The sequence below is a fragment of the Mustelus asterias genome, chromosome 1 (genome assembly GCF_964213995.1).
Source record: "Mustelus asterias chromosome 1, sMusAst1.hap1.1, whole genome shotgun sequence".
NCBI classification, from domain to species: Eukaryota; Metazoa; Chordata; class Chondrichthyes; order Carcharhiniformes; family Triakidae; genus Mustelus; species Mustelus asterias.
In genome coordinates this window covers 5295657-5318439 of record NC_135801.1, presented here as the reverse complement: position 1 = coordinate 5318439, position 22783 = coordinate 5295657, and the positions used below count along the sequence as shown (strand labels likewise).

Here is a 22783-nt window from a genome sequence, read left to right as displayed (position 1 = left end):
GTATTGTGGGGGGGAGCCCAAGGTCCAATTGAAAAGACCAGGGTCATGAGGGTTTAAGCACAGCTGGAAGATTTGCCGAGCTTTGGCTGGAAGGAGGGATCTCCAGGGTAACTCACATCATGAAAGTCACTTCAGGGACGAGAAGTTATTGGGCTGGAAAGGAAAGAGGGGCAAAAAATCAATTTGGATTGGTTCGTGGAGTGAAGTGAAGTGACCGCGTAAGGGACAGGGTTGTGTAAAGCACTACATCAGAGGAAGATTTAGGTCATGTTAAATGAGTTTTGCTTTAGAGTACTGTAATAGAATTTAGTTCATGATGCTTTTAGTTTGTTAGTTACAGTAAAAGACTTAAAAGTTGAAACCTTGTTGTTCAATTCCTTTAAGCTAGCCAATGGGAATCCAAATTTATTTTTCAAAGTTATTGGTCTCTATGAGGATTGTAATAATAGTGGAGGTAAAGAAGGTGAGGGAGAGGGTCCTGTGTAGGACCAGAAGAAGGATGTTCCACACATATCCCTCAAGAAAACAAGCATAGTTAGGACCCATAGAAACTCTTCTTAAATTGGAGGAAGTAAGAAGAATCAAAGGAGAAATTGTTCAATGTGAGAACAAGTTTAGCCAGCAGAGGAGGATGGTGGTGGTGGGTGGGACCTATTTGGGCCTCTGCTCAAGGATGGGGTAGAGAGGAGGAGGCAGAAACTCCTTTGAAATGCGAGGAGAGGAAAAGCTTGAATAAGGAGCCAATGCCTGGAGGCACTGTAGCAGTTTGGATCAACAGGTGCTTATAGTAAAACAGCTGAGCCTCTGTCTCACTGTCAGCCACCACACGGACAATTCACCTGCATTTAATCCATTTCGTAACATGGGTATCGCTTAAAAATGAGACATGCTGTTGAAACTTTTTGTCTTGTACTCATCAGGACAGAAGGAAGAATACCAAACTTCAAAGAGAGCAACAATCAATATGGCACGAGTGCTGATTGGACAACTGGACAGTTGATAGTACAGAATGTGAGTATTGCTTTAAAAGGGTGTCTATTTGTATACCTGAGACAGAGATGGAACAAAGACCAAACTTGGGGTATCAACAACAAAGTCTGGCTCACAGGTAAGTTAAGTTCAGGTAAATTGTCCAATCGGCACTCTTTTCTCAGGCTGTGTCCACTTTTGTCCCCTTTACTATTGGTATTCTTGATGAGTGCAAAATGCAACGTTTTGACAACATTGTTGGAATCTTACCGCCACACCCACCCGAGGCTCGTAGGATCCCACCTGAGGCCAACGGAGAATGCCATTCTGTGAGCCTCGGTAAAATTCCAGCTCAGGTCTCTTTTCAGCAATACTCAAATGGCATAACAACTGAAGAACGTGTTCCATTACTGTTACTTACATACTGCGGATTGTAATAGGCAGGACCCAGTATCCCATCTCTGGAAGGAGGTAAATGTCTCGACAGAGCTCCGTCTTCAGCTTCTTCATAGCCAAAGGACTGATTTGACGAAGGGATTGAGGGGGCCGTGGCTGAAGGGGTTGGGACTAGCTGCGAGGAAAGAGAAGGAAATTGTTACAACTTGCTCCAAAAGCATCATTTCCTCATTTGTTTAACTCATACTTCCCCGAGGCTTAGAAATTACCACCAACGCTGGCAGGGCCTGCGAGGGTGAAGCTCTCCAGGTAGCGCATGTAGCATTCAACTCTCACCCCATCTATCATTTACTGTCAAACTGTTGCTCGGGGGAATGTGTTCAGCACGGTGCAGGGATGAAGACACACATTGGGTTCGGTAACTTCCCTGGTATAATGGGCAAGTAAAAGAGTGAAAGAAGGATTGCATCCATACTGTAACAAGTCTTCGGAGGCAGAAGTCCCTTCACCAAGATCCCTTTATTTACAATTCTAACAGCAGTACACAGAGTGCTATCAATCAGCGATCTACCTTCAGGAGTGCCAGAGGAACTGACACACCCGGTTAAATACAAGGAAAAGGCTCCCTGATTGGCCCATCAGTTGACTCCTTAATCAGAGAGCTCTTTTAAGGTACCAACATAATAAACTAACTCAAATTAACTTAGGGACAAAGTAAAAGGGGCAGCTCCCCAAAAGGAAGGGGGGAACAGCCCGAACCAAAAACAAAGTCGAAAGGAAACTTAAAACGTCAAACCAAAAGGTGATTATCGGGGTCGATAATACACCCCAGCCCCTGCGGTGCCCAGCGGTCGCGGAAGGCGTCAACCGCGCCCGTGGACACCGCATGCTCCCTCTCCAGAGACACCTGGCCGCGAATGTAGCCGCGGTAGAGGGGCAGACAATCGGGATGGACGGCCCCGTCGATCGCCCGCTGCCTGGACCTATTGATGGCGCGTCTCGCCAGGCCCAGGAGCAGGTTCACGAGGAGGTCGGCATACTCCTTAATCAGGGAGTTCATATTCCAGTAGGCCAACCCCAATGGCCTGATTGAAGTCATCACACAGACAATGCCTTTCACTACCTCGGGATATCACAAAGCAATTAAAATCGGGGGGTGGGGGTATGCGCTATTGCCCAGAGCTTACGGAGCAGCAGATATTTCAAAGGATTGAAGGGCTGGAGGATTGGGAGATACGAGGCTATGGAGAGATTTGAAAAAAAAAAGGGGTGAGAGTTTTAAGGCATTGCAGAACATTGGGGGCAAATGTGGGTGAGTGAGTGAAGGGGTAATAGGTGAACAGAGCTCAGCACAAGTTAAAATACAGGGCAGCAGGTTGTTGGATGGGCTCAAGTTTACGGAGAGTGCAAGGTGCAAGGGCCAACCAGGGGAAGACCGATGTAGCTGTGTGGGCTGGCTCTGTTCCACCCATGTTCCGTTGCAAACAGTAAAAATCCCAGGCCTGCTGAGAGGTAAGAGACAAAAAGCAACGCTTCGTCAGCGAAGACTAGTTTATCCATCTCGATCAAGCCAGTTGCTGCATCCGGTGGCACATCTTCTATTGATGCACTGACTGTCCGGTCAAGCAGCAAATATCTGCTGCTCCTCCAGTTCTGGGCTGTTGTGCACCCCCGATTTTAGCTGTTTTGGGAAATGCAGAGGTAGTAAAAGCACCAACATTTCACTGTTATATTAGAGACAGAGTTTACTGAGGGTTGACCACGTTTTAAACTTCCATCTTGCAGCAAATTGCTGCTTACAATTGGGGTCTGGGGACCAACAAAAGTAGCTCCCCTGGCAATCTCTAATGAGAGCCCAGCCCAGATCCAGCTGCAACTAGGCAGGTATCAAGGTATTTCCCACCTGTTCCCGAAGTTTATGGTGCTGTTTGCAGTAACACCATCATGTACAGGCAAAAATAAATTCACCACGGTCCCAGATGACCATAGGCTGCTCTCCCCCTTCAAGGCGAGGGGCAAGGTTGAGAAGGCAGGGCCTTCAGGAATAGTCCCAGTTGGTACAGGAATTGAACCCATGCTGTTGGTGTCGCTCTGCATCACAAACCAACCATCCAGCCAATTGAGCTAACCGACCCCCCAAGAATAATAAATGCCACACATTTATCATCAACATAGCTTCACTGATGTTGTCACATGCCCCTGTCTACCTCAACGGTGATGAAGTGGAAATGGTTGAGAGCTTCAAGTTTCTCGGTATCCAGATCAGCAACAAGCTGTCCTGGTCCCCCCATGCCAACACTATAGTTAAGAAAGACCACCAACGCCTCTACTTTCTCAGAAGGCTAAAAAAATTTGGCATGTGCACGACGACTCTCACCAGCTTTAACAAAAAGCATCCTTTCCATCTGTATCACAGCTTGGTATGGCTCCTGTTCTGCCCAAGACCACAAGGAACAATAAAAAGTCATGAATGTAGCCCAATCCACGACGCAAACCAGCCTCCCATCCATTGACTCTGTCTACACTTTTCACTGCCTCGGAAAAGCAGCCAGCATAATTAAGGACTCCACGCACCCCGGACATTCTTTCTTCCACCTTCTTCCGTTGGGGAAAAAGATACAAAAGTCTGAGGTCACGTACCAACTGACTCAAGAACAGCTTCCTCCCTGCTGCCATCAGTCTTTTGAATGGACTTACCTTTCATTAAGTTGATCTTTCTCTACACCCTAGCTATGATTGTAACACTACATTCTGCACTCTCTCCTTTCCTTCTCTATGAACAGTATGCTTTGTCTGTATAATGCGCAAGACACAATACTTTTCACTGTATGTTAATATATGTGACAAATCAAATCAATTCAAATCACTGTGATTCTGGGTAAGGATCATGATTCTGATTTAGTAAAAGAATGGCCGACGACCCTGGATAGAACAGTCTGGAGCTCACCGCTGAGCTCTGTGGTTTAAATGCTTTGTTCGTTTTCTCAAGAGCGTCCATGGGGTACACATTGTAGGTGCCAGGTCCTGGTAGATCACCTCCAACTGTTTTGAAACGAGTCTCCTTGTTCCTCATACTCTGCCCTCCTTTGATATGTTCCTGAAATTCACAACACAGACAACACAGAGTTAGGACTTGACTCAGGTTAACAAAGGGAAACGCTGGAGTGTATTTGACACCCGTGGGCTCATTTTCAGAGTATTTGGAGTTACTGTACAGGGACACAGGAACAAGGTGAGGCCGTTCAGCCCATCCAGCCTGTTCTGTCCAATCAAATCAAAGCTGATTTGCGTCGTAACTCCACCAACTCTCTTGGTTCCATAACCCTTCATACTTCTACCTAACAAAAAGGGCGGCACGGTAGCACAGTGGTTAGCACTGCTGCTTCACAGCTCCAGGGTCCTGGGTTCGATTCCTGGCTCGGGTCACTGTCTGTGTGGAGTTTGCACATTCTCCTCGTGTCTGTGTGGGTTTCCTCCGGGTGCTCCGGTTTCCTCCCACAATCCAAAGATGTGCGGGTTAGGTTGATTGGCCAGGTTAAAAATTGCCCCTTAGAGTCCTGATGCGTAGGTTAGAGGGATTAGTGGGTAAATATGTGGGGGTAGGGCCTGGGTGGGATTGTGGTCGGTGCAGACTTGATGGGCCGAATGGCCTCCTTCTGCACTGTCGGGTTTCTATTTTTAAAAAAATCTATATACTTCAGTTTTGAAATTATCATTTGGCCCCAGCATCAACAGTTTTCGTGGGGGGGATTCCAGATTTCTGCCTGTCCCCTATATAACCTTTGACCCCCCCTTGGTCAATCAGAAATTTGTCTTCTCCCACTGGAGGGAATGGTTTCTCTCCTTCAGCCCCATCAAATCCTTTAATTGTCTTAGAATCCTCATTTAATCTTTGATAATCAAGAAGAGGCAGCCTAATTTATTCAACCTATCCTCATAATTTAACCCTTTTATCTCTGGTATCAATCTATCATCGCTTTTCAACATTCAGCACTCAAACAGTTTGTAAAATTATTTTCCAATTTGCTATTATACAGAAAAAGAATTCAAGGTCTTGGCTTTCCGTAGCCGTGTACCATGAAACACACACACGCACGCACATGCATGTGCATGCACACACACATACACACACACACGTGCACACACACACGCACATACACACGCACACACGTGCACACGCGTACATGCACATACACATGCACACAAACACGCATACACGCATGCGCGCGCACACACACACGCGCGCACACATGCACACATACACATGCACACACACACACACAGACACACACACAGATGAAAATCAGGTTGAGAACCAATGCATATCCGTAGCAGAAACTGCCCAGTTTTCTTTCCGCTGACTTATGCACGTGACCCTCCCGATTGAGTTTGCCTCCTGGTGACACTCCCAATTGATCTCACATACCCCAGGCCATAGAATTCAAATCCTTCGCATCTCACAGTCATTGGGTGGCGACTAGGGGATTTTCACAGTTATTTCATTGCGTTGTTAATGTAAGCCTACTCGTGACACTAATAAATAAACTTTAAACTTTCCTTGACCAAGCTGATGGCCATTGTCCCAGTGTCAGCCCTCATGGCTCTGTGTCTAATTTTGCATCATGATGATGTGAAGCATCTTATTACATTAAAGGTGCTTAATAAATACAACATCATTATTGGATAGAATTTATAGCACAGAAACAATGCAGATCAGTGCATTCTTCCTCATCTAACTATCAGCATAACCCTCCAATCTCCCTCATATGTTAATCCAGCTCCCCCTAAGTGCATTAATCCTCCTCCTCCAGGTATCGAGCCCTAAGAGAGTGTTGGTGACCATGGACATCCATGATGATGTACTGCCGTATTTTGCCTTCTGCAGTATGGCCAACCAGGAGACTCTCCTGCTGTTTCTGCCTGCCATCAGATACACTGAAAAGATTTACAGGTTGATACCAACCTGTCTGGCCACGTTACAAATACATCGTGTTAGCCATCAAATCCTGAAGTGGGATTTGAGCCCCAGAGCTCCTGGCCCAGAGGCAGGGACACTAACACTGCACCACAAGAGCTCCCTAGCACCTATACTATTCACCTAATCGTCTCACAGCCTTTTGGCTAAGATCAAGTGTAGAATCAAGCCCAAGATCGGGTGCTATGCCTTATCTTGTCAGCTTGGATCTTGGTTGTCTCTCTTGTGGAGACCATGGCCGGAATTTTACCGGCACGCCCATCCCGGAATTGGGACGGGCAAGGCTCGCAGAACGGCATTCTCCGTTGGCCTCGGGCAGGATCTTACGAGCCTCGGACGGGCAAGATGGTAAAATTCCGATACATGAATTGGATTCGATTGGATTTTGAATTTGGTTTTTGGAGCAAGCAAGGAATGGATTCAGGTTTGCCCGGTCCAATCTGAGCATTGGCTTTGTAACTTTATGGATGAATTTTAAAATAATTCACCCAAAATTATTCCCTGTGGTAGTGAACTCCATACTTGCATCATTCTCTGGGTAAGGAAATTTGTTTAGAAGGAAATGACCAACTGTTTTGAAAGGAGAAGGTTACTAAACTCTTTAGTATTTGAGTCTGATGGTTTATAATTTTTGAAAGGTGTTCTTGAGATATGTTTGATGTGGGTGAGGCAGTATTTATCAGCCATCCATAGTTACCCTGAGAGCTTTCAGAAACAGTCATGTATGGTCTGGAGTTTCACTTAGGTTGGCAGGTTCCCTTCCCTGAATCTCAACCAGTTGGCCTGGCAGCTTTCAAGGTCACTTACTAAGTACTAGTCCGTAATTTACTGAACTCAGTCATCTTAACTTGATAAGTGAGGTGGGCTTTAAAGTTAAAGTATTAGTCACAAGTAGACTTACATTAACACTACAATGAAGTTACTGTGAAATTCCCCTAGTCGCTACACTCCGGCACCTGTTCGGGTCAATGCACCCTAACCAGCATGTCTTTCGGACTGTGGGAGGAAACCGGAGCACTCGGAGGAAACCCACGCAAACAGGGGGAGAATGTGCAAACTCCACACAGACAGAGGCCCAAGCCGGGAATCAAACCCAGGTCCCTGGCGCTATGAGGCAGCAGTGCTAACCACTGTACCACCGTGCCGCCCATTTGAACCTGTGAGTCCAGTACAATAATTACATTGGCAACTGATGTCCGTTATCTCTGGTTGGGTTCTTCAATGTGGCTAACTTTACTCGAGCAAAGCAAAATACAAACATTACAAAAACAAGTTCAAGGAGGCTGAATGATTTAATGTGAAACTTAAATACTTGCAAGAAAAATATCCCCTCCTGTACAAGCAATGAGAGTTTCTCAGTGACATGTACAATCATGTATCCTTTGCATCTCTGTATGTATTCATCAGTAAATATTTTGGCAGAGACTTTTAATATTAATAATCCGAGTAATGATTTGTTACCACTCAAATTAATTATATATACATAAATATTTAGCCTGTCTCTGGAAATTTTTATGCAAGCCATGTTAATTGTAGAGATTTGCAGGATTCATAATGAGATGTCCTGGCAAATGATTGATAATCTACAATGACAGATCTAATGGAACCGTACATATTTCACAGAAAAGAAAGGGTAATGTACGTACCGTACAAATAGCAGGATTTATCATACGATTATTTAAAATTATTTGTTCTACTGACAAAGCGAGTTTACCTTTATCTGTTACACTGAGCTGGCAATAACTCTTGTCTTACCTGTGCTGGAGTGATGTCATAGTGTTGTGGACCCGGGGAAAAAAGGGCGCCCGGAACGTTGAATATAGAACCACGGTTTGCCAAAGACATAAAAGGAGCATATCCATCTGCAGAGAGGAACGCGTGTTACTGAGGCTTTTATCCTTATCTAATAAGCAAACTGTTTATGAACCTAAATGAAAGTGTCGTGCAAAGCCCCCGGGATTAACAACTCACTGCACGACTGAACCAAAAAAATAATGTTGATTCATTCAAACCTATTGATTTGATTTGATTTGATTTATTATTGTCACATGTCTTAACATACAGTGAAAAGTATTGTTTCTTGCGCGGTATACAGACAAAGCATACCGTTCATAGAGAAGGAAACGAGAGAGTGCAGAATGTGGTGTTACAGTCATAGCTAGGGCGTAGAGAAAGATCAACTTAATGCAAGGTAAGTCCATTCAAAAGTCTGATGGCAGCGGGAAGAAGCTGTTCTTGAGTCGGTTAGCACTTTCGTATCTTTTTCCTGATGGAAGAAGGTGGAAGAAAGAGTATCTGGGGTGCGTGGGGTCTTTAATTATGCTGGCTGCTTTTCCGAGGCAGCAGGAAGTGTAGACAGAGTCAATGGATGGGAGGCTGGTTTGCATGATGTATTGGACTACATTCATGACCTTTTGTAGTTCCTTGCGGTCTTGGACAGAGCAGGAGCCATACCAAGCTGTGATACAACCAGAAAGCATGCTTTCTATGGTGTATCTGTAAAAGTTGGTGAGAGTGGTAGCTGACATGCCAAATTTCCCTTCGACCTCTGAGAAAGTAGAGGCGTTGGTGGGCTTTCTTAACTATAGTGTCGGCATGGGGGGGACCAGAACAGGTTGTTGGTGATCTGGACACCTAAAAACTTGAAGCACTCAACCCTTTCTACTTCGTCCCCTATCTGCTTCAAGAAGATGACCATCATCCCGGTACCTAAGAAAAACTATTGATCAAGCCTTGTTGTCATCAGCTAATGGGACCTGGTGGAGAGTTTACAGGTATGCGGAAATGGATGTGTGGGAAGGTAAATTCAGTGATTTTGCAGTGCCAATAGGGAGCTGTGTTGATAGAAATTAAGTTAATTGAATTTGGGCTAAATGAACACGCACTAATGCAATTTCATTAATACAGAACGTCCGAAGGTGATTCACAGAGACAGTAAGAAATTAAATGGGCACCAGGCCAAAGAGGAAGCTATTTGGAGGTCTATAACCAAAAAGGTTGATGAAAGAAGTGGGTTTAAACAGTGGCACAGTAGTTAGCACTGCTGCCTCACAGCGCCAGGGACCTGGGTTCAATTCCGGCCTCGGGTGACTGTCTGTGTGGAGTTTGCACATTCTCCCCATGTCTGCGTGGGTTTCCTCCGGGTGCTCCAGTTTCCTCTCACAATCCAAAGAAGTGTGGGTTAGGTGGATTGGCCATCCTAAATTGCCTCTTAGTGTCCCAAGATGTACAGGTTGGATGGATTAGCCATGGTAAATGTGTGGGTTTCCAGGAATAGGGTGGGGACGAGGTCCTGGGTGAGGCACGCTGTCAGAGAGAGAGTCAGTGCAGGCTAGATGGGCTGAATGGCCTAATTTTACATTGTAGGGATTCGATGATAAAGTTTTCACCTGCAACTCAGTTGGTAGAATTCTCACCTCTGATACAGAAGGCACAAGTCCCACTCACAAGCATAAAAATCTAGACTGACTCTGGTGTCCGTACTGAGGCAGTGCTGCACAGCCAGAGTTAGCATCTTTTGGGTGAAATGTTAAATCAAGATACAATCTGCTCCCACAGTTGGATGTAAAAAGCCCAATGGTGCTATTTTGAAAAGAGACAAGAGTTCCCCCCGGTGTCCTAGACCATAAGACATAGGAGCAGAATTAGACCACTCGGCCCATCGAGTCTTCTCCGCCATTCAATCATGGCTGATATTTTTCTCATCCCCATTCTTCTGCCTTTTCCCCATAACCCCTGATCCCCTTATTAAACAAGAACCTGTCTATCTCTGTCTTAAAGACACTCAATGACCTGGCCTCCACAGCCTTCTTCAGCCCTGGACAACAGTTATCCCTTAATGAACTCTGCCAAGACAGATTCCCTGTTCATTGTTCTTTGTGGGATTTTCCTGTGCGTAGATTGGCTGCTCTGGCCTTTCAGAGTTACATTACAACAGGGGACGATTCAAAAACATTTCACTGGCCGTAAAATCCAGAGATTAATGTGGAAAGCAAGCCTTTCTTTTCAAGGATGGGAGGGCAGGCAATGATTTTAAAGAGAAAATGATAAAACTTGGGGCTAAAGCAGATAAAAGCACAACGGCCAAGAGTGGGGCAAGGCAGCATGAGATGTACAAGAGGCCAGAAGATGCAGAATCTGGTGAGAGTGTTATCAGACCACAGTTGGCACCAGGTTCACCCACAGCAGAGTGAGACGCTGAGTTCTACAGAGAGACGCTGAGTTGGACAGAGTGAGACGCTGAGTTCTACAGAGAGACGCTGAGTTGGACAGAGTGAGACGCTGAGTTGTACAAAGTGAGACGCTGAGTTCTACAGAGTGAGACGCTGAGTTCTACAGAGTGAGACGCTGAGTTCTACAGAGTGAGACGCTGAATTGTACAGAGTGAGACGCTGAGTTCTACAGAGTGAGACGCTGAGTTCTACAGAGTGAGACGCTGAGTTCTACAGAGTGAGACGCTGAGTTCTACAGAGTGAGACGCTGAGTTCTACAGAGTGAGACGCTGAGTTCTACAGAGTGAGACGCTGAGTTCTACAGACTGAGACGCTGAGTTCTACAGAGTGAGACGCTGAGTTCTACGGAGTGAGACGCTGAGTTCTACAGAGTGAGACGCTGAGTTCTACAGAGTGAGACGCTGAGTTCTACAGAGTGAGACGCTGAGTTCTACAGAGTGAGACGCTGAGTTCTACAGAGTGAGACGCTGAGTTCTACAGAGTGAGACGCTGAGTTCTACAGAGTGAGACGCTGAGTTCTACAGAGTGAGACGCTGAGTTCTACAGAGTGAGACGCTGAGTTCTACAGAGTGAGACGCTGAGTTCTACAGAGTGAGAGGCTGAATTGTACAGAGTGAGACGCTGAATTGTACAGAGTGAGACGCTGAATTGTACAGAGTGAGACGCTGAGTTCTACAGAGTGAGACGCTGAGTTCTACAGAGTGAGACGCTGAATTGTACAGAGTGAGACGCTGAGTTCTACAGAGTGAGACGGTGAATTGTACAGAGTGAGACGCTGAGTTCTACAGAGTGAGACGCTGAATTGTACAGAGTGAGACGCTGAGTTCTACAGAGTGAGACGCTGAATTGTACAGAGTGAGACGCTGAGTTCTACAGAGTGAGACGCTGAGTTGTACAGAGTGAGACGCTGAATTGTACAGAGTGAGACGCTGAGTTCTACAGAGTGAGACGCTGAGTTCTACAGAGTGAGACGCTGAGTTCTACAGAGTGAGACGCTGAGTTCTACAGAGTGAGACGCTGAATTGTACAGAGTGAGATGCTGAGTTCTAGAGAGTGAGATGCTGAATTGTACAGAGTGAGACGCTGAGTTGTACAGAGTGAGACGCTGAGTTCTACAGAGTGAGACGCTGAATTGTACAGAGTGAGACGCTGAATTGTACAGAGTGAGATGCTGAGTTCTAGAGAGTGAGACGCTGAATTGTACAGAGTGAGACGCTGAATTGTACAGAGTGAGACGCTGAGTTGTACAGAGTGAGATGCTGAGTTCTAGAGAGTGAGACGCTGAATTGTACAGAGTGAGACGCTGAATTGTACAGAGTGAGACGCTGAGTTGTACAGAGTGAGATGCTGAGTTCTAGAGAGTGAGATGCTGAATTGTACAGAGTGAGACGCTGAATTGTACAGAGTGAGACGCTGAATTGTACAGAGTGAGACGCTGAATTGTACAGAGTGAGATGCTGAGTTGTACAGAGTGAGATGCTGAGTTCTAGAGAGTGAGACGCTGAATTGTACAGAGTGAGACGCTGAATTGTACAGAGTGAGACGCTGAGTTCTGCAGAGTGAGACGCTGAGTTGTACAGAGTGAGATGCTGAATTGTACAGAGTGAGACGCTGAATTGTACAGAGTGAGACGCTGAATTGTACAGAGTGAGATGCTGAGTTCTAGAGAGTGAGACGCTGAATTGTACAGAGTGAGACGCTGAATTGTACAGAGTGAGATGCTGAGTTCTACAGAGTGAGACGCTGAATTGTACAGAGTGAGATGCTGAATTGTACAGAGTGAGACGCTGAGTTCTACAGAGTGAGACGCTGAGTTCTACAGAGTGAGACGCTGAATTGTACAGAGTGAGACGCTGAATTGTACAGAGTGAGACGCTGAGTTGTACAGAGTGAGATGCTGAGTTCTACAGAGTGAGATGCTGAGTTCTACAGAGTGAGATGCTGAATTGTACAGAGTGAGACGCTGAGTTCTACAGAGTGAGACGCTGAGTTCTACAGAGTGAGACGCTGAATTGTACAGAGTGAGACGCTGAATTGTACAGAGTGAGACGCTGAGTTGTACAGAGTGAGATGCTGAGTTCTACAGAGTGAGACGCTGAGTTCTACAGAGTGAGATGCTGAATTGTACAGAGTGAGACGCTGAGTTGTACAGAGTGAGATGCTGAGTTCTACAGAGTGAGATGCTGAGTTCTACAGAGTGAGACGCTGAGTTCTACAGAGTGAGACGCTGAGTTCTACAGAGTGAGACGCTGAGTTCTACAGAGTGAGACGCTGAGTTCTAGAGAGTGAGACGCTGAATTGTACAGAGTGAGACGCTGAGTTCTACAGAGTGAGACGCTGAGTTCTACAGAGTGAGACGCTGAATTGTACAGAGTGCGACACTGAATTGTACAGAGTGAGACGCTGAATTGTACAGAGTGAGACGCTGAGTTCTACAGAGTGAGACGCTGAATTGTACAGAGTGAGACGCTGAATTGTACAGAGTGAGACGCTGAGTTCTACAGAGTGACGCTGAGTTGTACAGAATGAGACGCTGAGTTCTACAGAGTGAGGCGCTGAATTGTACAGAGTGAGACGCTGAGTTCTACAGAGTGAGACGCTGAATTGTACAGAGTGAGACGCTGAGTTCTACAGAGTGACGCTGAGTTGTGCAGCGTACCAGAATGTCTCAGGGGTTTTATCCAAATATTAATTTCCACGGCCCAAGCAAGGACTGCGGTTTGGCAGCAAGACCAGTGGCTGAGAACTGGAGAGTCTTTATCAGTATATTCAAGCAGCAACAATGACCAGCAGAATACTCCAGTCCGCAGCCAGTACGTCCAGTTGTTCAGTAGGTCCAGGACAACAACAAAAAAGATGAATTGTGTAGCTACTTGTTTAACTTACTCCTTCTTTTACATGTTATTTCGTGACAAAGCTGTAAAGTTTTAAGTTTAAGTTTATTTATTAGGGCCACAAGTCAGCTTACATTAACACTGCAATGAAGTTACTGTGAAAATCCTCTAGTCGCCACACTCCGGTGCCTTTGGGTACACTGAGGGAGCATTTAGCATGGCCAATGCACCTCCCTCGTACTGTGGGAGGAAACTGGAGCACTCGGAGGAAAGCCCACGCAGACACGGGGAGAACAGGCAGACTCTGCACAGACAGTGATACAAGCCGGGAATTGAAGGCGGGGCCTTGGCGCTGTGAGGCAGCAGTGCTAACCACTGTGCCACCGTGCCACCCAAGTCTGTACAAAAGCACTGTTAGACAGCAGGACATTTCGCCTTTGGACTGAATTCTGGGAACAAAAAGAGAGCAGAGCAGGTTTCTAAGAATTTAAAAAGTGTGAAACAAACATTCAGGAATACAATCTGTGTGAAGTACCATCCACCACAGTAAACACTGCAACAGAGCTTCCCTTGCTTGCTTATTTATATAACTGAACCCTCTTCATGTTTAGAGACTGACTGCAGAATAATTGGAAATCCTTTTCCTCGTCCACTATCTCGGAGTCCAATCTCCTCTCAAGACTGACTCATTAAATGTACCTTCCTAACATATTGCACTCAATAATGAGGTCTCTCTGCAGGCACTAGGTTTGCTTATTACAAAGTATGGACAGCAGAGAAACTGATCACTCAGCCCAAGACAATCATTCTGGTGTTTACCATCCTCCCTTCCGACTCCACCACTCCCTCTCGACATTGCCTCCCTTTCCTTTCTACCTTTGTGTTTATCTAGCTTCCCCTTCAAACAAGGATACTATTCTGCAGATGCACCATTGAAAGCATCCTTTCTGGTTGTATCACAGCCTGGTATGGCTCCTGCTCTGCCCAAGACCCGCAAGGAACTACAAAAGGTCGTGAACGAAGCCCAGTCCATCACGCAAATCAGCCTCCCATCCATTGACTCTGTCTACACTTCCCGCTGCCTCAGCAAAGCAGCCAGCACAATCAAGGACCCTCATTCACGACAGACATTTTCTCTTCATAGATACCGGAGATGAGGGGTGTGGCTTATGAGGAGAGATTAAACAGATTGGGCCTGTACTCGTTGAAGTTTAGAAGGATGAGGGGTGATCTTATAGAGACATATAAGATAATGAAGGGGCTGGATAGGGTAGAGGTGGAGAGATTCTTTCCACTTAGAAGGGAAACCAGAACTAGAGGGCACAGCCTCAAAATAAGGGGGGGGGGGCGGTTCAGAACAGAGTTGAGGGGGAACTTCTTCTCTCAGAGGGTAGTGAATCTCTGGAATTCTCTGCCCATTGAAGTGGTGGAGACTTCCTCGTTGAATATGTTTAAATCACGGGTAGATAGTTTTCTGATCGATAAGGGAATTAGGGGTTATGGGGAGCAGGCGGGTAAGTGGAACTGATTCGCTTCAGATCAGCCATGATCTTGTTGAATGGCGGGGCAGGCTCGAAGGGCCAGATGGTCTACTCCTGCTCCTATTTCTTATGTTCTTATGTTCTTCCACCTTCTTACATCGGGAAAAAGATACAAAAGTCTGAGGTCACGTACCAACCGACTCAAGAACAGCTTCTTCCCTGCTGCCGTCAGACTTTTGAATGGACCTACCGTATATTAAGTTGATCTTTCTCTACACCCTAGCTATGACTGTAACACTACATTCTGCATTGTCTCCTTTCCTTCTCTATGAACAGTATGCATTATCTGTATAGCGCGCAAGAAACAATACTTTTCACTGTATGATAATACATGTGACAATAATAAATCAAATCAAAAATTGTGGCAGGGAGTTTCACATTCTCATCACTCGATGGGTAAAGAAGTTTTTCCTGAAATCCCTTTTGGATTTAAGAATCATAGAATCCCAACAGTGAGAAGGAAGCATTCACCCCATCGGGTCTGTACAATTCTCCATCAGGGGAATCTTACCCAGACCCACCCCCTTGCCCTATCCCTGCAACCCCCATGTAATTACCCCGCTAATCCCCCTAACCTACATATCCTGGGACACTAAGGGGCAATTTAGCATGGCCAATCCACCTAACCCGCACATCTTTGGACTGTGGGAGGAAACCGGAGCACCCGGAGGAAACCCATGCAGACATGGGGAGAACATGCTGACTCCGCACAGACAGTGACCTGAGGCCGGAATTGAACCCGGGTCCCTGGCGCTGTGAGGCAGCAGTGCTAACCACTGTGCCACCGTGCCACCCACTGTGTCACCAGTCAGCCCATGAATGAATGCCGTTAATTAATTTGTGACCATCTTAAATTTCCAGTCCCCTAGCTCTGGCTGTTGCCTAATAATGGAAGCATCTTCTCTAAGACCATAAGACATAGGAGCAGAATTAGGCCACTCGGCCCATCGAGGCTGCTCCGCCATTCAATCATGGCTGATATTTTTCTCATCCCCATTCTCCTGCCTTTTCCCCATAACCCCTGATCCTCTTATTAATCAAGAACCTATCTATCTCTGTCTTAAAGACACTCAATGACCCGGCCTCCACAGCCTTCTGCGGCGAAGAGTTCCACAGATTCATCACTCTCTGGCTGAAGAAATTCCTCTCATCTCTGTTATAAGTGCAAGTCTATCTATTAAAACCTTACATATTCTTCATGATCTCCACCAGATCAGTCTAGAGATAAGACGCTGTTCCTGCTGGTCACAAATTCTCAATTCTTCGATCTGGGATGTAAATTCTGCAATACGGGTTTATCCAGCAGGTGGCGGTCTAGCTATATTTAGTCTTTGATAAATCCCTGCATGTTAGATTGATGCAGCCAGTGCCCCTTGACCTTTAACCCTCACACACAACAGGGGGATACTTATCAATTGCTACTGTTTTCTCCAAACATAGTTTAGCACGACGGAAAACAGCAGAGTTCATAGCAGTTTAGTTAAGAGAACAAGAAGGCAGATATCTAAAGCAGAGGAGCCTCAAAGCTAGAGAGAGAGTGTAAGAGTGGGGGAGATGATGTTGCAATAATGTCACCAGACAAAGCCAACCAGAGGCCCAGGCTCATAGCCTGGGGACGTGGGTTCAAATCCCACCACAGCTGGTGGAGTTTAAATCCAATTACTTAATAAAATTGGTAGCTAAAAACATGACTGCTTTTCCAAGAGGAAATCGTCCGGCCCACAGACCAGATTCACCCTAAATTAACCACCCTCTGAAATGTCCGAGCAAGCCTCTCAACTCCAAGGCAAACAAATATTGACCTTGCCAGTGATGCCTGAATCTTAGGAAAGATTTTTTTTATAGACAGTGAGATTAGCTTTGTAATACCATAGCAAAGATTAGATACCGGTGCCATGGTCCTTCTGAGCAGTAAACTGGGGTTCTCTTCCTCACCTCCCTGTCCCCAACATCCATCATTGCTGAAGGTGCCTTCGGTTATCTAGACCCTATTCAAACCTCAATCAACATAACTAAACACAGATTAGTTCGTCATTGACTGCATTGCTGTTTGTGGGATCTCACTGTGCACAAGTTCACTGCTGTGTTTCCTTTGTTACAAAAGTGACCAGACTGCAAAAGTACGGTGGCACAGTGGTTAGCACTGCTGCCTCACAGTACCAGGGACCCGGGTTCGATTCCCAGCTTGAGTCACTGTCTGTGCAGAGTCTGCACGTTCTCCCCGTGTCTGCGTGGGTTTCCTCCGGGTGCTCCGGTTTCCTCTCACAGTCCGAAAGACGTGCTGGTTAGGTGCATTGGTTAAATTCTCCCTCAGTGTTACCCGAACAGGCGCTGGAGTGTGGCGGCTAGGGGATTTCACAGTAACTTTATTGCAGTGTTAATGTAAGCCTACTTGTGACACTAATAAATAAACTTTAAAAAGTTATCAAAATTAGAAGCAGGATCTTGAAACATTAATTCTGTTTCTCTCTCCGCAGTTGCTGCCGGACCTGCTGAGATTTTCTAGCATTTTCTGTTTTTATTTCAAAAATACGTCATGGGCTGTAAAGTGCTTTGGAACATCCTGAGGTCATGAAGGGCACTATATAAATGCAATGGGTGGAATTCTCCAAAATAAATTCTAAGTGTCAAGTTTGCGTAAAAACTGGAGTAAATCACGTTGGTTTTTTCAGCGGGAGTTTCAAAATGAATCTCCCTCAGTCTGCGCACTGCAGAGAGCACTAGCATGAATCAGGTTATTCCCGTTGGAGAGGCCAGCAGCATAGCGCTGAGCGGGACACCGCACATGCATCGATCTTTCAGCGCTGAGATCGGCGCATGTGCAGACGCCCACACTTGCCAACCTCCCAGCCCCGCAATCCCACATCGCTGGCTATGTGATCCCCTCACATAGCCAACAATTGCTGACCTCCCAGACACATCCAGGTCAGCCCCGACCCCACCTCACATCCCCCGGCAGTCCTGACCTCCCTGACCCCACCCTCCCCCGCAGTCCTGACACGCCCAACCCCAATGTCCAGCCCTGATTGCTGTCCACCCCCTCTGCTACTAACCCCTCTGCAGAGTGGCAGCGGGACCCCCCACCCCACTGATTGTCTCCAGAGGTCCTGCCTCCATTAGGCCCCACCCCCTCTGGTCCCACCCCCTTGGCACTGCTCAGTGTCCAGTGGGCAATGTCAAGGTGCCCCCAGGGCAGTGCCAGGGGGCCAGGCTGGCACTGGTAGGTTGACAATGCCCAGGGAGCACCCCCCCTTATCCTTGACCTCATGGGGGGCCTCCATGGCCTCCCTTCACTCCAGTGGGGACGGGCCACCAGGTCCCCGTTACTGGGGACCTGGTGTAAACCCTGCTGGAATGAACCACTCCTGGCGGGGGGGAGAGAGAGGCGAGCGGGCCTGGAGACTTCAGACCTGGGTCCACTAATGATATTTAAATCGACATTTACATAATTTATTCAGCTCCGCCCCGATTTCTGGCACAGAGCTGATGAGGCTGGAAATCCAGTGGCCGGAGACACACAGAGGCCCTGGTGCCCAGCGGGGAGCCCGCTCCACGGCCTCTGCTTATGTCTCCCGGCCCGCTGTGCTAGAATCACCCCCAGCTCCTTTCTCCCTTTCATTTAAGCTTCTCCATTGTTCTCTCTATTACATTACACACTCAACTAGTTGAACAGGATTTGCAAGAATTAAATCATTTATATGTGCTAAGTTTTAAGTGCCTCGAGTTAAATCAGCTACTGGAACTGATCTGGTCAATATCGATTGATAATTAATAAACAGCCACATTTCAGAGACAAATTTTACCAATGTGAGTGCTAATGACCCCTTGTTATCAGCACCCATGTGAACAAGAGGGGGCCATTCAGGCTCTTGATTTCTGCTATTCAATTTCTTAACCCCACTACCCCCTTTACTTTCATATCCCTTCATGCCCGTACCAAACGTGAACCTATCAGCTCTGACGCAGGGTCATCCAGACTCAAAACATTGGCTCTATTCTCTCTCCACAGACGCTGTCAGACCTGCTGAGATTTTCCAGCATTTTCTGTTTTTGTTTCAGGTTCCAGTATCTGCAGTATTTTGCTTTTATCTTAGTGACAAAGGGCTGTGGAGGCCAGGTCATTGAGTGTCTTTAAGACAGGGATACGGATGTGGCACGGTGGCGCAGTGGTTAGCACTGCTGCCTCACAGCTCCAGGGGCCCGGGTTCGATTCCCGGCTTGGGTCACTGTCTGTGCGGAGTTTGCACGTTCTCCCCGTGTCTGCGTGGGTTCCTCCGGGTGCTCCGGTTCCCTCCCACAGTCCGAAAGACGTGTTGGTTAGGGTGCATTGACCTGAACAGGTGCCGGAGTGTGGCGACTAGGGAAATTTCACAGAAACTTAATTGCAGTATTAATGTAAGCCTTACTTGTGACTAATAAATTAAAAAAAAGATAGGTTCTTGATCAATAAGGGGATCAAGGGTTACGGGGAGAAGGCAGGAGAATGGGGATGAGAATCATATCAGCCATGATTGAATGGTGGAGCAGACTCGATGGGCCGAGTGGCCTAATTCTGCTCCTATGTCTTATGGAATTTATCAATCTCAATTTTGACATTTTCAATTCGTCCCCAGCCTCAGCGGGTTTTTTGGGGGAGAAAGTTCCAGATTTCCATTCCCCTTTTCATGGGGAAGTGCTTCTTTAGTTTATTTATTAGACTCAAGTAGGCTTACATTAACACTGCAATGAAGTTACTGTGAAAATCCCCTCGTCACCACACTCCGGCGCCTGTTCGGGTACACTGAGGGAGAATTTAGCATGGTCAATGCACCCTAACCAGCACGTCTTTTGGACTGTGGGAAGAAACCGGAGCACCCGGAGAAAACCCACGCAGACACGAGGAGAACGTGCAGACTTCGCACAGACAGTGACCCAAGCCAGGAATCGAACCCAGGTCCCTGATGCTGTGAAGCAGCAGTGCTAACCACTGTGCCACCCTGCCGCTCCAGGTTCTGTCCCCTTGTTCTGGAATATTTTGAGAGGAGGAATAATGAGTGGAAGGATGGACTCAATGGGAAGATGCTGGCTAATATGGATAGAGAGACAGGCTCTTTGGGATACAAATATATCGTTACCTGAAGAGTGTGCTCACATTAGATAAATAGAAACATAGAAACTAGAAGCAGGAGGAGGCCATTCAGCCCTTCGAACCTGCTCCGCCATTCATTTTGATCATGGCTGATCATTGAGTTCAATATTCTGATCCTGCCTTTTTTTAATTCAATCGTGGGACATGGGCGTCGCTGGCTGGGCCAGCATTTATTGCCCATCCCTAATTGCCCTTGGAGGGCAGTTGAGAGGCAATCACATTGCTGTGGCTCTGGAGTCACATGTAGGCCAGACCGGGTAAGGACGGTAGATTTCCTTCTATAAAGGATACTAGTGAACCAGATGGGTTTTTCCGACAATGGTTTCACGGTCATCAATAGGTTCTTAATTCCAGATTTTTTAAAATTGAATTCAAATTCCACCATCTGCCATGACGGGATTCGAACCCGGGTCCCCAGGGCATTAGCTGAGTTTCTGGATTAATTTTTTTAAATACTTTTCCAATTCAATCAAATCAAGTCCAATTCAGAGTCTCAACAAGTTGAGACATTTCCGATCCAGGCTGGCAAGACAGGGCAAGCGACCATTTACCCTGTCCTGGGCCTGATCTACATGAGCCAAGCTGATTGGAGGAGGGAAAGCAATTCCTCCTCCAAGACTTGATCTCATTTGCATCTTAGCCAAAAGGCCGAGATACTGCTTTTAAAAATTGCTTCATATGTTTCATATGAAGCTTATAATCTGACCCAATGACCTCAACCAAGTGCAGCATCCTCATAACTACACTTGATCTTAGCCAAAAGGCCAAGAAGCAATTCTGGATTAATTTTTTTTTAATACTTTTCCAATTCAATCAAATCAAATCCAATTCAGAGTCTCAACAAGTTGAGACATTTCAGATCCAGGCTGACAAGACAGGGCGAGCGACCGAACCACCCTGTCCTGGGCCTGATCTACATGAGCCAAGCTGATTGGAGAAGGGGGAGGTTCTTCCTCCAAAACTTGAGCTCATTTGCATCTTAGCCAAAAGGCCGAGATGCCACTTTAAAAAATTGCTTCATATGAAACATATGAAGCTTCAGTGTAACCTAATGACCTCAACCAACTGCGGCCGACCATGGGCTGCTGACCATACTACACTTGATCTTAGCCAAAAGGCCGAGAAGCAATTCTGGATTAATAGTCTAGCGATAATACCACTAGGCCATCATCTCCCATTCCCCCCATATCCATTGATCTCTTTAGCCTCAGGAATACTGGCGCACAGTAAAGGGGGAATGGCAAATCTGAAATTTTCAGCCTTGTTTTCAAATATCTCTGTGGCCTCGCCCCCCCCCACCCCGCCTTGCCCCCCCCCCCCCCCCCCCCCCCCCTTCCCCCCAACCCACCCTCAACCCTCCCCCCACCCCTCCCCCCATCCTTGAGAATTCTGAACTCCACCAATTCTGGCCACTTGACCATTCCCAATTTGCAATGCTCCACCACCAGTGTTTTCAGCTGACTGGGCCCTAAGCTCTCCCTAAAATCATTCTACCGCCCTGTCCCCATTTAAGGTGTACCTTAAAACCCCTCCTTTTTGATTAAGTTACTGGTCACTTGTCCTCATATCTCCTTCAATGAATCAGTGGAACATTGTGTTTAATCGTCACTCCAGCCAAGGGCCTTGGGACATTCTTACTATGTTGTATAAAGGGAAACTGAAGCAGTCAGACATTGGTTAGGATATGGTCAGATAAACAGTCTGCACCCCTGGTAAAAGGATATTAAAGTGATAGCTTTTGATTTGATTTATTATTGTCACTTGTATTAACATACAGTGAAAAGTATTGTTTCTTGCACGCTATACAGACAAAACATACCGTTCATAGAGAAGGAAACAAGAGAGTGCAGAATGTAGTGTTACCCGGGTCCCCAGGGCATTAGCTGAGTTTTTCTACACCTAGGGTGTAGAAAAAGATCAACTTAGTGATAGGCAGTAGTTTGAGTTACTGTTAAGCAAAGGGGTCTAAGAGGAGAATTAACCCGGAATTTTCTAATTATAAAGGATTTTGATGGCAAATGGAGAAAGACTATGCCCTTTGGGTGGAGAACTGTAAATTCAAACTAAAATTGTCACTGAGTGTGACCAAAAGGTCGTGAATGTTGCCCAATCCATCACACAAACCAGCCTCCCATCCATTGACTCTGTCTACACTTCCCGCTGCCTCGGCAAAGCAGCCAGCCTAATTAAGGACCCCACACACCCCGGACATTCTCTCTTCCACCTTCTTTCTTCGGAAAAAAGATACAAAAGTCTGAGGTCACGTACCAACCGACTCAAGAACAGCTTCTCCCCTGCTGCCGTCAGACTTTTGAATGGACCTACCTTGCATTAAGTTGATCTTTCTCTACACCCTAGCTATGACTGTAACACTACATTCTGCACTCTCTCATTTCCTTCTTTATGAACGGTATGTTTTGTCTGTACAGCGCGCAAGAAACAATACTTTTCACTGTATGATAATACATGTGACAATAATAAATCAAATCAAATCAGAGAAGGGGGAAGAAATTTAATTACAGAAAACACAGTATGAAATGCTCCAGCACCTTGGATTGACTGTTGTATCTTGGAGGTAAAATTAAATGGAGTAAGAGTTTTAACAACACCAGGTTAAAGTCCAACAGGTTTATTTGGTAGCAAATGCCATTAGCTTTCGGAGCACTGCTCCTTCGTCAGATGGAGTGGATATCTACCACATCATGGTA

At 46.3% G+C, this 22783-nt stretch overlaps 1 protein-coding gene and 2 pseudogenes across 1 annotated transcript in view; all 3 read right to left on the bottom strand.

Annotated features, from left to right (window-relative positions):
* stpg2 (sperm-tail PG-rich repeat containing 2) overlaps positions 1-2925 on the bottom strand; it is a 364377-nt gene extending 361452 nt beyond the window's left edge. Inside the window, exons 1-2 of the mRNA XM_078225153.1 lie at positions 2791-2925; positions 1391-1549 (exon numbers count right to left, since the gene is read on the bottom strand). Coding sequence (XP_078081279.1) covers positions 1391-1549; positions 2791-2925 — 294 coding nt within the window. The remainder of the gene's footprint in view (positions 1-1390; positions 1550-2790) is intronic.
* A 17723-nt stretch (positions 2926-20648) lies between these two features.
* Positions 20649-20851, bottom strand: LOC144501958 (U2 spliceosomal RNA; annotated as a pseudogene).
* A 141-nt stretch (positions 20852-20992) lies between these two features.
* Positions 20993-21205, bottom strand: LOC144501573 (U2 spliceosomal RNA; annotated as a pseudogene).
* Positions 21206-22783: the final 1578 nt, after the last annotated feature.